Source organism: Erythrolamprus reginae, chromosome 2, assembly GCF_031021105.1.
Source record: "Erythrolamprus reginae isolate rEryReg1 chromosome 2, rEryReg1.hap1, whole genome shotgun sequence".
Taxonomy (NCBI): Eukaryota; Metazoa; Chordata; class Lepidosauria; order Squamata; family Dipsadidae; genus Erythrolamprus; species Erythrolamprus reginae.
In genome coordinates, this window is record NC_091951.1 from 38,093,614 (window position 1) to 38,105,425 (window position 11,812).

The following is an 11,812-nucleotide window of genomic DNA, read 5'->3' on the forward strand; positions in this document are numbered from 1 at the left end:
CAACCTTGAGCTGGTCGGGATCGAACTCCAGACTGTGGGCAGAGTCGGCCTGCAATTCTGCATTCTAACCACTGCGCCACTAGGGCTGTGGCACATGTCTGTGCCCAGTTTTACCACGTTCTTTTGCATGAAGGTTGTTAAGCAGATGTGGCAGTCATAAAGTGAACACTGCAGTTGTGAAATGAATCTCTCATCCACAATGAGCAGGGTTGTTTTTTGTTTTTTTTGCCAGAAACTGTGATTTTCAGCAAAAAACATTGTCAATTGTGGACATGTGACTGCGGGATGTTAACAATGGCCAAAGTACAGGCTGTTTGCCCTGAAATAGTTATATGGCTGCAGGGTAGAGGAGCTGTTTGAACTTTGAATCTGGGTCATAAGTAGCCCTGGGGAGGTTGTCTTAACTTCAGTCACTAAATGACTGGTTGTAAGCCAAGTACTACCTGAACTTCCTCAATCATCCCAAAGGAGTTGGGTTTTTTTCCCCCGGGAGGCAATTGGACTTTCCTGTTTTTTTTCTTTTGAAAATATTTCGCTTCTCACCCAAGAAGCTTCTTCAGCTCTGACAGGATAGTGGGGAATGGAAGGATTTACACTCCTTTCAAACAGCTGGTAATCTGCATCCTTTTAGAGCAGTGGTTCTCAACCTCTCTAATGCCACGACTCCTTAATACAGTTCCTCATGTTGTGGTGACCCCCAACCACAAGTCTAGCGCCAATTCTCCCAAACAGAGCTTTAAGTTGATTGCCAGGAAGGTCAGAAGGACACCCACACTGTAAATGCCTGATTGGTTGGATTGTAAAAATAATGTTCCAAGGCGCCAGGATAGAAACTTTGTTCCTAACACCATGGGAAATTTGTCTTTTCCCTTGGTCCTAGGCGACCCCTGTCCCGAGTCCCAGGTTGAGAACCACTGTTACAGAGGGTCCTTGAGGCACTTGGAGGTTTATCTCTGTCCTCGGGGTCACCTGGATAGTGCAATTGGTTCATGTAGTCCAGTTGCCCTATTAAAAAACACCTTGTCCTGGATGGGCCGTCCCGAGTCCTTTGGGGTTGGGTGGCATAGAAGTCTAAATGAATGAATGAAAGAAAGGAAGAAAGAAAGAAGGAAGAAAGAAGGAGGCAGGAAGAAAGAAAGAGAAAGAAGGAAGGAAGAAAGAAAGAAAGGAAGAAGGAAGGAAGGAAGAAAGAAAGAGAAAGAAGGAAGGAAGAAAGAAAGAAAGAGAAAGAAGGAAGAAAGAAAAAGGAAGAAAGAAAGAAAGAAAGAAAGAAAGAAAGACTGAGAATCTCTAGAAGCCAGATTGATGCAATCCAAACTTCAGCTTAATGATCTGCAAGGCAGCTGCCGGTAGATTTTTGTGAGAAATAAATTGAATCATGGATTGGCCCAGTGGTGAAATCCAATTTTTTTCAACTACTGTTTCTATGTGCGTGGCTTGGTGGGCGTGGCAGGGGAAGGATACTGCAAAATCCCTATTCCTACCCAACTTGGGTGCCAGCCAGAGGTGGTACTTGCCAGTTCTCCGAACTACTAAAAATTTCTGCTACCGGTTTCCCAGAGCCTGTCAGAATCTGCTGGATTTTACCCCTGAGTAGTAGTAGTAATAGTAGTAGTAGTAGTAGTAGTAGTAGCAGTTTGTCATTATTGTTATTGTTGTTGTTGTTATTATTATTATTATTATTATATTTATTTATTAGAGTTAGATGTTTTGAAGCAGAAAATATCATTAGTTGGGATCTGGTAGCAAATTACCTCCTACAAAGGCGTGCTTTTACTTCCCGTGTAGAGGCACGTAAGAAAAGGAGGCAGATTACACGGAATAAGACGCAACAAGAGCACTGATGGTTTCTGGACCCCGTGTGCTGCGGTCTTTAGTCCTACACAAGATCGGACAAGATGATGGGATGGGAAAGTGAACAAGTAGTCCTTGAATTACTCCCCATAAGGGAGACTACCATGACGGTTGTAAAATGGGTGAACCATGTGACCAGTCCAATTTTACCCCCTTTTTTGTGTGTGTGTGTCACCGTTATGCAAATCAATAGTTTGCCTGTGGCCTCAGTTTTGTCAAAACCCAGAAATGAGTCCTTAAAAAAACATCTGTGTCGGTCACATGTCCTGCCGAAGGGCGACGTGCTGAGAAATCACCAGCCTATACAGAGGCGCAGCTGCTTTAATGAGCCTCCCATGCATTGTAGTAGGGCAGTGATGGCGAACCTATGACACAGGTGCCACAGGTGTTGTTCTAGCTCAGCTCAAAGGTGCATGTGTGTGCTGCTCAGGTGATTTTGGGCTCACCCAGAGGCTCTCAGAGGCCATTCTGGAGGACAGAAGGAAAAGGGGGGACATGATCGAAACATTTAAATATGTTAAAGGGTTAAATAAGGTCCAGGAGGGAAGTGTTTTTAATAGGAAAGTGAACACAAGAACAAGGGGACACAATCTGAGGTTAGTTGGGGGAAAGATCAGAAGCAACGTGCGAAAATATTATTTTACTGAAATAATAGTAGATGCTTGGAACAAACTTCCAGCAGACGTGGTTGATAAATCCACAGTAACTGAATTTAAACATGCCTGGGATAAACATACAGTGCTCCCTCGATTTTCACGGGTTCGAACTTCGCAAAAGGTCTATACCACGGTTTTTCAAAATATATTAATTAAAAAATACTTTGCGGGTTTTTTCCCTATACCACGGTTTTTCCCACCCAATGACGTCATATGTCATTGCCAAACTTTCGTCTGCTTTTAATAAATATTTTTTTTAATAAACTTTAATAAATAAACATGGTGAGTAATAATCTAAATGGCTGCTAAGGGAATGGAAAATTGCAATTTAGGGGTTTAAAGTGTTAAGGGAAGTTTTGTGATACTGTTCATAGCCAAAAATAGTGTAATTACTTCTGCATCTCTACTTCGCGGAAATTCGGCTTTCGCGGGCGGTCTCGGAACGCATCCCCCGCGAAAAGCGAGGGAACAGTGTATATCCATCCTAAGATAAAAATACAGGAAATAGTATAAGGGCAGACTAGATGGATCATGAGGTCTTTTTCTGCCGTCAGTCTTCTATGTTTCTATTTCTGGCCTCCAGAGGGCCTCCATGGGGTGGGGGAAGCTGTTTTCGCCCTCCCAAGATATTGAATTATGGGTGTGGGCACTCGCGCATGCTTTTTTCCAGCACCTGAGGAAAACAAGGTTCGCCATCACTGTAGTACAGAGCTCTCAAACCCGGGCCACTTGGAGACTTGTGGACTTCATCTCCCACAATTCCTCAGCCAGCTTTGCTGAGGTGAGGTGTTGAGCATTGGTGGCTGAGGAATTCTGGGAGTTGAAGTCCACAAGTCTTAAAGCGGCCTGGGTTTGAGTCCCCTGCTGTAGTAGGAAGTGCCTCTTACGGCAGCCTCTTCCTATCAAAAGTAGTTGATGGTTTGATTTAATGGCTCCAGGAATGAGGCGACTCAGGGAGGAAAGGAAGACTTTCCGGTGTGGGGTTGATTTCCCTTTTATTCAAACTTCCACGAGCCAGGGTGGCGCAGTGGTTAGGGTACAGCACTGCTGGCTACTTCATCTGACTGCTAGCTGTAGTTCAGCAGTTCAAATCTCGCCACCATCTCAAAGTTGACTCAGCCTTCCATCCTTCCGAGGTGGGTAAAATGAGGAGCCAGGTTGTTGGGGGTGATAGGCTGATTCTGTAAACCGCTTAGAGAGGGCTGTAAAAGCACTATGAAGCGGTATATATATAAGTCTAAATGTGAATGCTATAATTCTGTTCTACTCCCCTCACAGAGCAAACGGAATGGTTTTTTCCTGGCACCAAACAATTTCCTCATCCAAGACCCTGAGCAGGAGAAAAAATTGGGGTTTAGCCTCTCCAACTCGCTGCAGAAGGCACAGCAGGAGGGAGCCCTGTTTCAGGTGAGCCCATTGTTTACTGTCTTGGGCCCAGGCCATTCATTCATTCATTCATTCATTCACTCATTCATTCACTCATTCACTCACTCATTCTTTCATTCATACATTCATTCATTCATACATTCATTCATTCATTCATACATTCTTTCATTCATTCATTCATACATTCATTCATTCATACATTCATTCTTTCATTCATTCATACATTCATTCATTCATTCATTCATACACTCATTCATTCTTTCATTCATACATACATACATACATTCATACATTCATTCATTCATTTATTCATTCACTCATTCTTTCATTCATACATTCATTCATTCTTTCATTCATTCATACATACATACATACATTCATTCATTCATTCATTCATTCATTCATTCTTTCATACATACATTCATTCATTCTTTCATTCATTCATTCAATTTCTTTGCCACCCTTCTCCTGAGACTCAGGGCGGCTTACAGCAATTTATGCAAGACATATTAGAAATGTAAAATCTGCATTAAAAATGCTGTCTTAAAACCCTAAGGCTTAAAATTAATCAATCACATCCATGCATACATATATTCAATCATTGGCCGGGGCTAGATATTAGAACCTCAGTGTCCCCAAGCCTGTCGGCAAAAGTGGGTATTTAGGACATTACAGAAAGCAGGGAGAGTGGGAGCAGTAAGAATCTTTGGAGGGAGTTCGTTCCAGAGGGCCGGGGCCACCACAGAGAAGGCTCTTCCTCTAGGTCCCGCCATTCGACCTTGTCTGGCTGATGGGACCTGGAGAAGGCCAACTCTGTGGGACCTGACCAGTCGCTGGGATACGTGAGGCAGAAGACGGTCCCGTAGGTAATCTGGTCCGGTGCCTGAGTTGACACAGGGTGGAGATGTAAAGTTGAGTATCATCAATCCAGACTACCGTGAGGGAGAGGTATCCTCCCCCACATTTGTACTAAACCCCCCCCCCCCCCATGCTGAGATGATCCAGGTGCAAAAATAAAGCAGCACCCGTTTCAATTTCTCATGTTCTAAAGCCGAGATGGGGAACGATGGCGCTGTTAATGAGTGGTGGACTTCAACTCCCATAATTCCTGAGCCTCACAGGAATTCTGGGAGTTGAAGTCCTCCAGTCACAAAAGTTCCATCGTTCCTTACCTCTGTTCTAAACCATTTCATCCTGGTTTAGTGGCCTCCAGGCCCAAAGCCCATGAAGCACCATAATTTATTTATTTTATTTAATTAAATTTAAAGGCCACGCTTCTCCAAATACACTCAGGGCGGCGTACAACAATAAAAAAAAACCAATAATAAAAATACAATTTTGCAATCACAAGTCAACACACACACACACACACACACACACACACACACACACACATCTATGAACAGGGTATTTGGGGATTGTGGAGGATGTGATTTGAGTCCACACGCCTGTAAAAGGGGAAAGGGAACCAGGCTGTATGAAAACTGCAGATTTGGTCTTAGGCCCATCAGCTGCCAAGCTTCCTGCGATAGGATGTTCCTTTCCTTTCTTTATTTTTTGCCCCCATTCCTGGCAAAACATTGGTAGTCCTTGATTTATGACTGTAATTGAGACTGCAGTTATAGTTAAATCGTCGTGGTCCTTAAGTGGCTCATACACACCTGATTGTACGTGGTGGCAGTTTATTAAACAAATGAGCACCATTGAGTAAATGTGGTTGTTAAGCCAAAGGCAGTGATCATTAAGCAAATCTATCTATCTATATACAGTAGATAGATGGATAGATAGATAGATATATGATAGATAGATATAAATTATCTATCTATATCTATCTATAGATAATCTATCTATCATCTATCTTTTTCTTTCTTTCTATCCATCCATCCATATCTCTCTGTCTGTCTGTCTATCTATCTCTATCTATTTATCTATCTTTTTCTTTCTATCTATCCATCCATCCATCTCTCTCTCTATCTTTTTCTTTCTTTCTATCCATCCATTTCTCTCTCTCTCTCTCTTTTTCTTTCTTTCTATCCATCCATTTCTCTCTATCTATCTATCTATCTATCTATCTATCTATCTATCTATCTATCTTTTTCTTTCTTTCTATCCATCCATTTCTCTCTCTTTTTCTTTCTTTCTATCCATCCATTTCTCTCTATCTATCTATCTATCTATCTATCTATCTGTCTGTCTGTCTGTCTGTCTGTCTGTCTGTCTGTCTGTCTGTCTGTCTGTCTGTCTGTCGTGATTCCGTCTGAGGCTCCTCAGGGAACGGCTGAACCTCTGCCGGCTCCCAGCTCAGAGGGGGAGGATGAGGAACAGGAGGAGGAGGAGGAGGCCCAGGCAGAAGGGGAGGAGGAATATCAGGCCAAGGGAGAGGGAGAACAGCCAGAGTCCCCCGGGGTGGAGCTCTCCCCAGCAAGCAGCCTGGAGTCCTTAGATGAAAATGCTCAAGCCATCATTGATCACAAGCAGAGAAGAGCAGAACAACGAAGGGGACAATTAGCCAGGTACTTCCAGTCCTAAATAGGTAACAGCTGGGTTTGGGTGTGGTTCTCCCCAGAAAGGCTGAAAAGGCAGACCCACCCTTCCTGTCTTGTGGAGTACTGTAGTATCTTTGGGAGTCCTGGGACCTGGCTGTGATCTTTGGCGTCTCTGATTCTGACTTGTGGCCTTGAAGGCTGAAACCTTGGGGAAAAAGGCGTGGGGGCTTATTCTCTACAGTGGTGTGTGTGCCAGCAAGAAGTCTGCTGTATTGTCTGGCCGCCAGGACTTTGCTGTGAAGCCTCATAGCCTGCCTGTGTTTATTTTTCAAACTATAAAGTGCTTTTGCTTTTACCAGGCGTGTCTGGCTGCTTTTTCCAGTTGGTGTTGAAGTCTGGGGGCACCCAGACAGAACACTATCTATCTATCTATCTATCTATCTATCTATCTATCTATCTATCTATCTATCTATCTATCTATCTATCTATCTTTTTCTTTCTTTCTATCCATCCATTTCTCTCTCTCTCTCTCTCTTTTTCTTTCTATCTATCCATCCATCCATCCATATCTCTCAATCTCTCCTATCTATCTATCTATCTATCTATCTATCTATATCTTTCTATCTTTCTATCTATCTATCTATCTTTCTTTCTATCTATCTATCTATCTATCTATCTATCTATCTATCTATCTATCTATCTATCTATCTATCTATCTATCTATCTACCTACCTACCTACCTACCTACCCACCCACCTATCTTTTTCTTTCTTTCTATCCATCCATCCATATCTCTCAATCTATCTGTCTGTCTCTCTCTCGATCTATCTATCGATCTATTTATTATTTATATGCTGAGAACTCGGGGCGATTCCTCAAGAAAATCCAATGTATCAGACATGTTTGGGGTTTAACTGGAAGTTAAAAAAGAAAAAAAAATAGTGGTCACGTGACTGTAGGACGCTGCAAATAGGGCCCCCCCCCCCATGATCACATGACCAAAAGTGTTACGGCCATCAGAATTTCAAAATCGGGGTATTTAACTACCATGGTTGGGGTGTGTGTTGTAACTTCAAATTGGTGCTTTGTGACTGGTCATTAAGTGAGGACATCTTGTGGTAGTAACCCAGAGTCTTGTCTTTCTTTCCAGGGCTATGAGATCCATGTCACTCCTAACGTGAAGCCGGAACCAGAACACATGAAAGACATTGTTAAATGCAGCGGTGGGACCTTATTACCAAGAATGCCGCGGGCCTTTAAAGTGAGTCGGAGGCTGTTATTTTGTTGATTTTTTGTTTATTACTACACCGAGTTTATACATTGGGCTGAAAGAGAAGGCGGCTGGCCCAGAGCCTAGCAGGGAACTTTCACGTCTAAGGACTGCAACTGGGTCTCTCTATTCCTGATCCAACACTTTTACCATGACCCCGGTTAACTAAATTATAGGCAATCCTCGACTTATATCCACAATTGAACCCAATTGTTGCTAAGCGAGAGTTATTAAGTGAGTTTTGGACCACTTTACAACCTTTCCCGATTCCTATGGGAAAAATTGCTTCTTCTTACAAACCTTTCTACTTAAGAACCTGGTCACAGAATGAATTAAGTTCGTAAGCGGAGGTACCACTATATTTTCCTCCCCAAAAACTAAAGTGCGTGTTATACTCTGAAAAATAGGATATAGGGTTTTTCCAGCAGACAGGCAAACTGAGATGCAAGAAACATGTGACTCCGGTCTAGAAACGGGGAAAGGGGACAATCTGACCATTTTTTTTTGTAACCGATTTCAGGAGAAACGTATAGTAGTGTCCTGCCCCGAGGACCTGTCGCGCTGCAAACCAGCTCAGGAGGCGGGAGTCCCCATCACCAACGCGGAGTTCATCCTGTCGGGTATTCTGCAGCAGAGGGTGGACTTGGAGGCTCACCGCCTGGAGGGAAGTGCGGATTCGTCTCCTGCTTCCAGCCCCCTTGCTCCCTCTACCAGAACCAGCAAGAGGCGGGCAGCCACGGAGATGGCATCAGCTCCGCCCAGCACAGCTAAGAGACGACGCTGATTCCCCCGCCAAAAAACCAAGGGCAGAAGTGCCTTAAAATTGTATATATGGGGTTTTTTTTGTTTCCTGCTGCCAATAAATGGTATGAAAAGGCTGATGATTTTGGAATGGGGTCTTAGCAGTTGGACTGGGTGCTAAGTGGAGGAAAAAGCCTTCGAAATCAGGAATGTTTTAATTTTCTGTTTTGAAACTTAGATTTAAGTTGGGCAACCCAACCCTGGTAGCTTTCAAACCTGTGGAGTTCCAACTCCCAAGATTCTGGGCAATTCTGGGAATTGGAAGTCCACAGGTCATAAAATGGTCTTAAAATGACCAAGGTTGGACATCCCTGGTTTAAAAGGTTTAATTTAGTTTTAGAAACTTAAAATTTAATTGGTTTTATTTAGACATCAGCCCCCCCCCCCTTTCTGATATATAATTATAGGAACTAAAGATAACCCCTTGGGGCAGCGGTTTCTATGTCTTTTTTTTTTTTGTTAAGAGTGACCCACTGGAATCACAATGCCAAAATAAACATATGTGCCCATAAAATGGGCAGTTAAGTCAGCTTCAAAGCTGCTACAACCTTGAAATAGCCTGTCAAAGACTGAATTTTAAAAAAAAATAGTGGGCAGAATTGGGGTGCAATGCCTAAAAAAGAACACAGAAGAGTTTTGTTTTTTTTAAAAAAAGCTTTATTTGTAATTTTGTAAAAATAAAATAAAATAGGACTTAAGGTAAAGGTTTCCCTGTCAGTTGTGTTAGATTCCGGTAAAACCATGGACCAAGTCGCTTATTTCTTTGGATCTGAGATAATCACTACATTAAACCACAGCTTCTAGCACAATCTTGCCTTGATAAGCGTTGAGCCTTTTTATTGATTTTTAGCAGATTGGCAAAAAATTTCTGATGCCAGCTGTTTAAATTTCAGCAAGGACAAGCATTTCTCACCCAGCTGAAGAAGTCTCTTGAATCTTGGGGGTGCATTTATGAGCTGCAGCATTGGATGACTGGTATAGAACAAAAATCTGGAGCCAAAATTCTTTAAATCTCCCATTTTTTACTTATTTCAGGCTTCGGTTGGGGGAATTTCATTTTCTGCCTTTCCAAATCCTCAATAGATGCTTTAGGTTGATGTGATCAGGAGGTGTGTATGTGTGTGTGGTCTTTAGGATGGAATACATAGGACAGTGATGGCAAACCTTTTTTTCCTTGGGTGGCGAAAGAGCGGGTGTGCGCGCTATCGTGCATGTGTGAGTGCCCACACTCATAATTCAATACCTGAAGGGCGAAAACAGCTTCTTTCAGCCCCCCGGAGGTTCTATGGAGGCTGGAAACAGCCTGTTTCGTGTTTCGCCCTCCTCGGGTTCCAAAGGCTTCCCTGGAGCCCAGGGAGGGTAAAAATGCCGTTCCCCATCCCCTCTCATGCTCTCTGGAAGCCACAAACGCCCTCCCAGAGCCTCTGTGTGAGCCAAAAATCAGCTGTCCAGCACAAACATAAGAACATAAGGAGAACCACGCTGAATCAGGCCAAAGCTCATCGAGTCCAGCATTCTGTGTCCCACCAATTGATCTTGAGCAGAAAGAGAAGGCAAGACACTCCCTTTCCCTTGACCCCCAACAAATGGTACTCAAGGGAATCCTGCCTGCCTCAACCAACAAAGAGGCGGCACATGGACATCCGTTTCAATAACCACCGATACACTTGGCATCCGTGAATCTGTCTAATCCTGTATTGAAGCTATGAAGGCTGACAGCTGTCACGACCTCTTCTGGAAGTGAATTCCTTAAACCAAGGACCCTCTGGGTGAAGAAATATTTCCCTTTATATGTCCTCACTTACCTACGAGCTTCAGGGAGTGCCCCCTCGCCCTAGTATTGTGTGATAGAGAAAATATTTTTTCTCTATCCCCCTTTTCTATCCCATGCATGATTTCATATACTTCGATCAAGTCACCCCTTAAATGCCGTCTTTCAAGGCGGAAGAGACCAAGGCGTTGCAACCTGGTTTCATAAGGGAAGTGCATGTTGGAGCTGAGCTAGGGCAATGGCTTACGTGCCAGCAGATATGGCTCCGTTTGGCATCACTGGCATGGATGTCCTGCGGTTCCACACAGCAATAGCACTTATATACAGCTTCACAGTGCTTTACGGCCCCTCTAAGCGCTTTAGAGTCAACCTATTGCCCCCAACAATCTTGGTCCTCTGTGTAACAAATAACACGCGTCTTGTGGATATTTGTATGTGCTTGATTTATCATTGTCTTTCATCCTGGTTTTTCCTTACTATCCCCTGACTGGGTAGACTGTAGAAAACAATTCTTAAACTAACCAAAAAAATAATAATCAAGAACCATGTTGAAGTATTATTTATGGTTTAATGTAATTCAGTCACCCGCAACAAAAACAGCAACTGTTGGGGGAAAAAACACACAGCTTCATGAAATTGATTTATGAAAGAACTAACTGTGGAGCTATCTTTAAACAACAAAAAAAAAGCAACAACCAGCTGTCCTATTGCTCTCAAAATGTAAAGTCTTCAAATAAGATATTAGAACATTTTTAATTAAACAAGTAGGTCTAAATTCATTTTTAATCAAACAGGGATCTAAATCCTTTACATTCTTTACAGAAGGGGTCCCCAAATTTGGCAACTTTTAAGACTTATGTACTTCAACTCCCAGAATTCTCCATCCTGCTATGCTGGCTGGAGAATTCTGGGAGTTGAAGTCCACAAATAAAAGTTGCCACGGTTGAAGACCTCTGCTCTACAAGACATGTAGGACTGGAGATCTACAAATAGCAAAGAAAGTTGTCTATTTTGTGTAACGTCGCCAGTCCAGTTCTTCTGCCTCCATTTCTTACGTGCCCATTCACATAACATATAATAGGCACGCCTTTGTGGGAGGCTACAATTGCAAACTTTTCAGTCATTAGTTATTAGAACAGATCTGCGGACAGTCCTTGCTCGGACAACCTGCTGTGATGTCATACCACATTTTCCACGTATTCTTGAAAGATGGAAAAGATCAGAATGCTAAAGGTTACAACATTATTATTATTTATTAGATTTGTATGCCGCCCCTCTCTGTAGACTCAACATCCATTGTAAATGAAGAGAGAGAACATTTGCAAAGCCCAGGACATTCTAGGCCAGCGTTTCCCAATCTTGGCAACATTTAAGATGTGTGGACTTCAACTCCCAGAATTATCCAGCCAGGTTGGAATTCACACCATGATAGAGACCCACCATGATGTATGCTTATTGCGGGAAATGATAAGGATTAAAAAGAGAGATTCAAAATAACTGGTCAAACGACTGCTGGCAGAATTTAAATGTTTTTAATTTGTTTTGTTCATGTACAAAAAATGGCTTAGCTTGCCAAAACAAATAAATA

The 11,812-nt window shown here is 42.7% G+C and overlaps 1 protein-coding gene and 1 non-coding gene across 3 annotated transcripts in view; one reads left to right on the forward strand and one right to left on the reverse strand.

The window, feature by feature from the left end:
- MDC1 (mediator of DNA damage checkpoint 1) overlaps positions 1–9,157 on the forward strand; it is a 50,879-nt gene extending 41,722 nt beyond the window's left edge. For both annotated transcript variants that reach the window (XM_070737733.1, XM_070737735.1), the window contains 3 exons: positions 3,789–3,917; positions 7,533–7,643; positions 8,173–9,157. In XM_070737733.1, the coding sequence (XP_070593834.1) occupies positions 3,789–3,917; positions 7,533–7,643; positions 8,173–8,436 (504 nt within the window). In that variant the 3' untranslated portion in view covers positions 8,437–9,157. The remainder of the gene's footprint in view (positions 1–3,788; positions 3,918–7,532; positions 7,644–8,172) is intronic.
- Positions 9,158–11,189: 2,032 nt separating this feature from the next.
- Positions 11,190–11,324, reverse strand: LOC139163276 (small nucleolar RNA SNORA38). Its single transcript, XR_011558442.1, has one exon. It is a non-coding gene; the product is annotated as a small nucleolar RNA SNORA38 (small nucleolar RNA).
- Between the last annotated feature and the right edge of the window lie 488 nt (positions 11,325–11,812).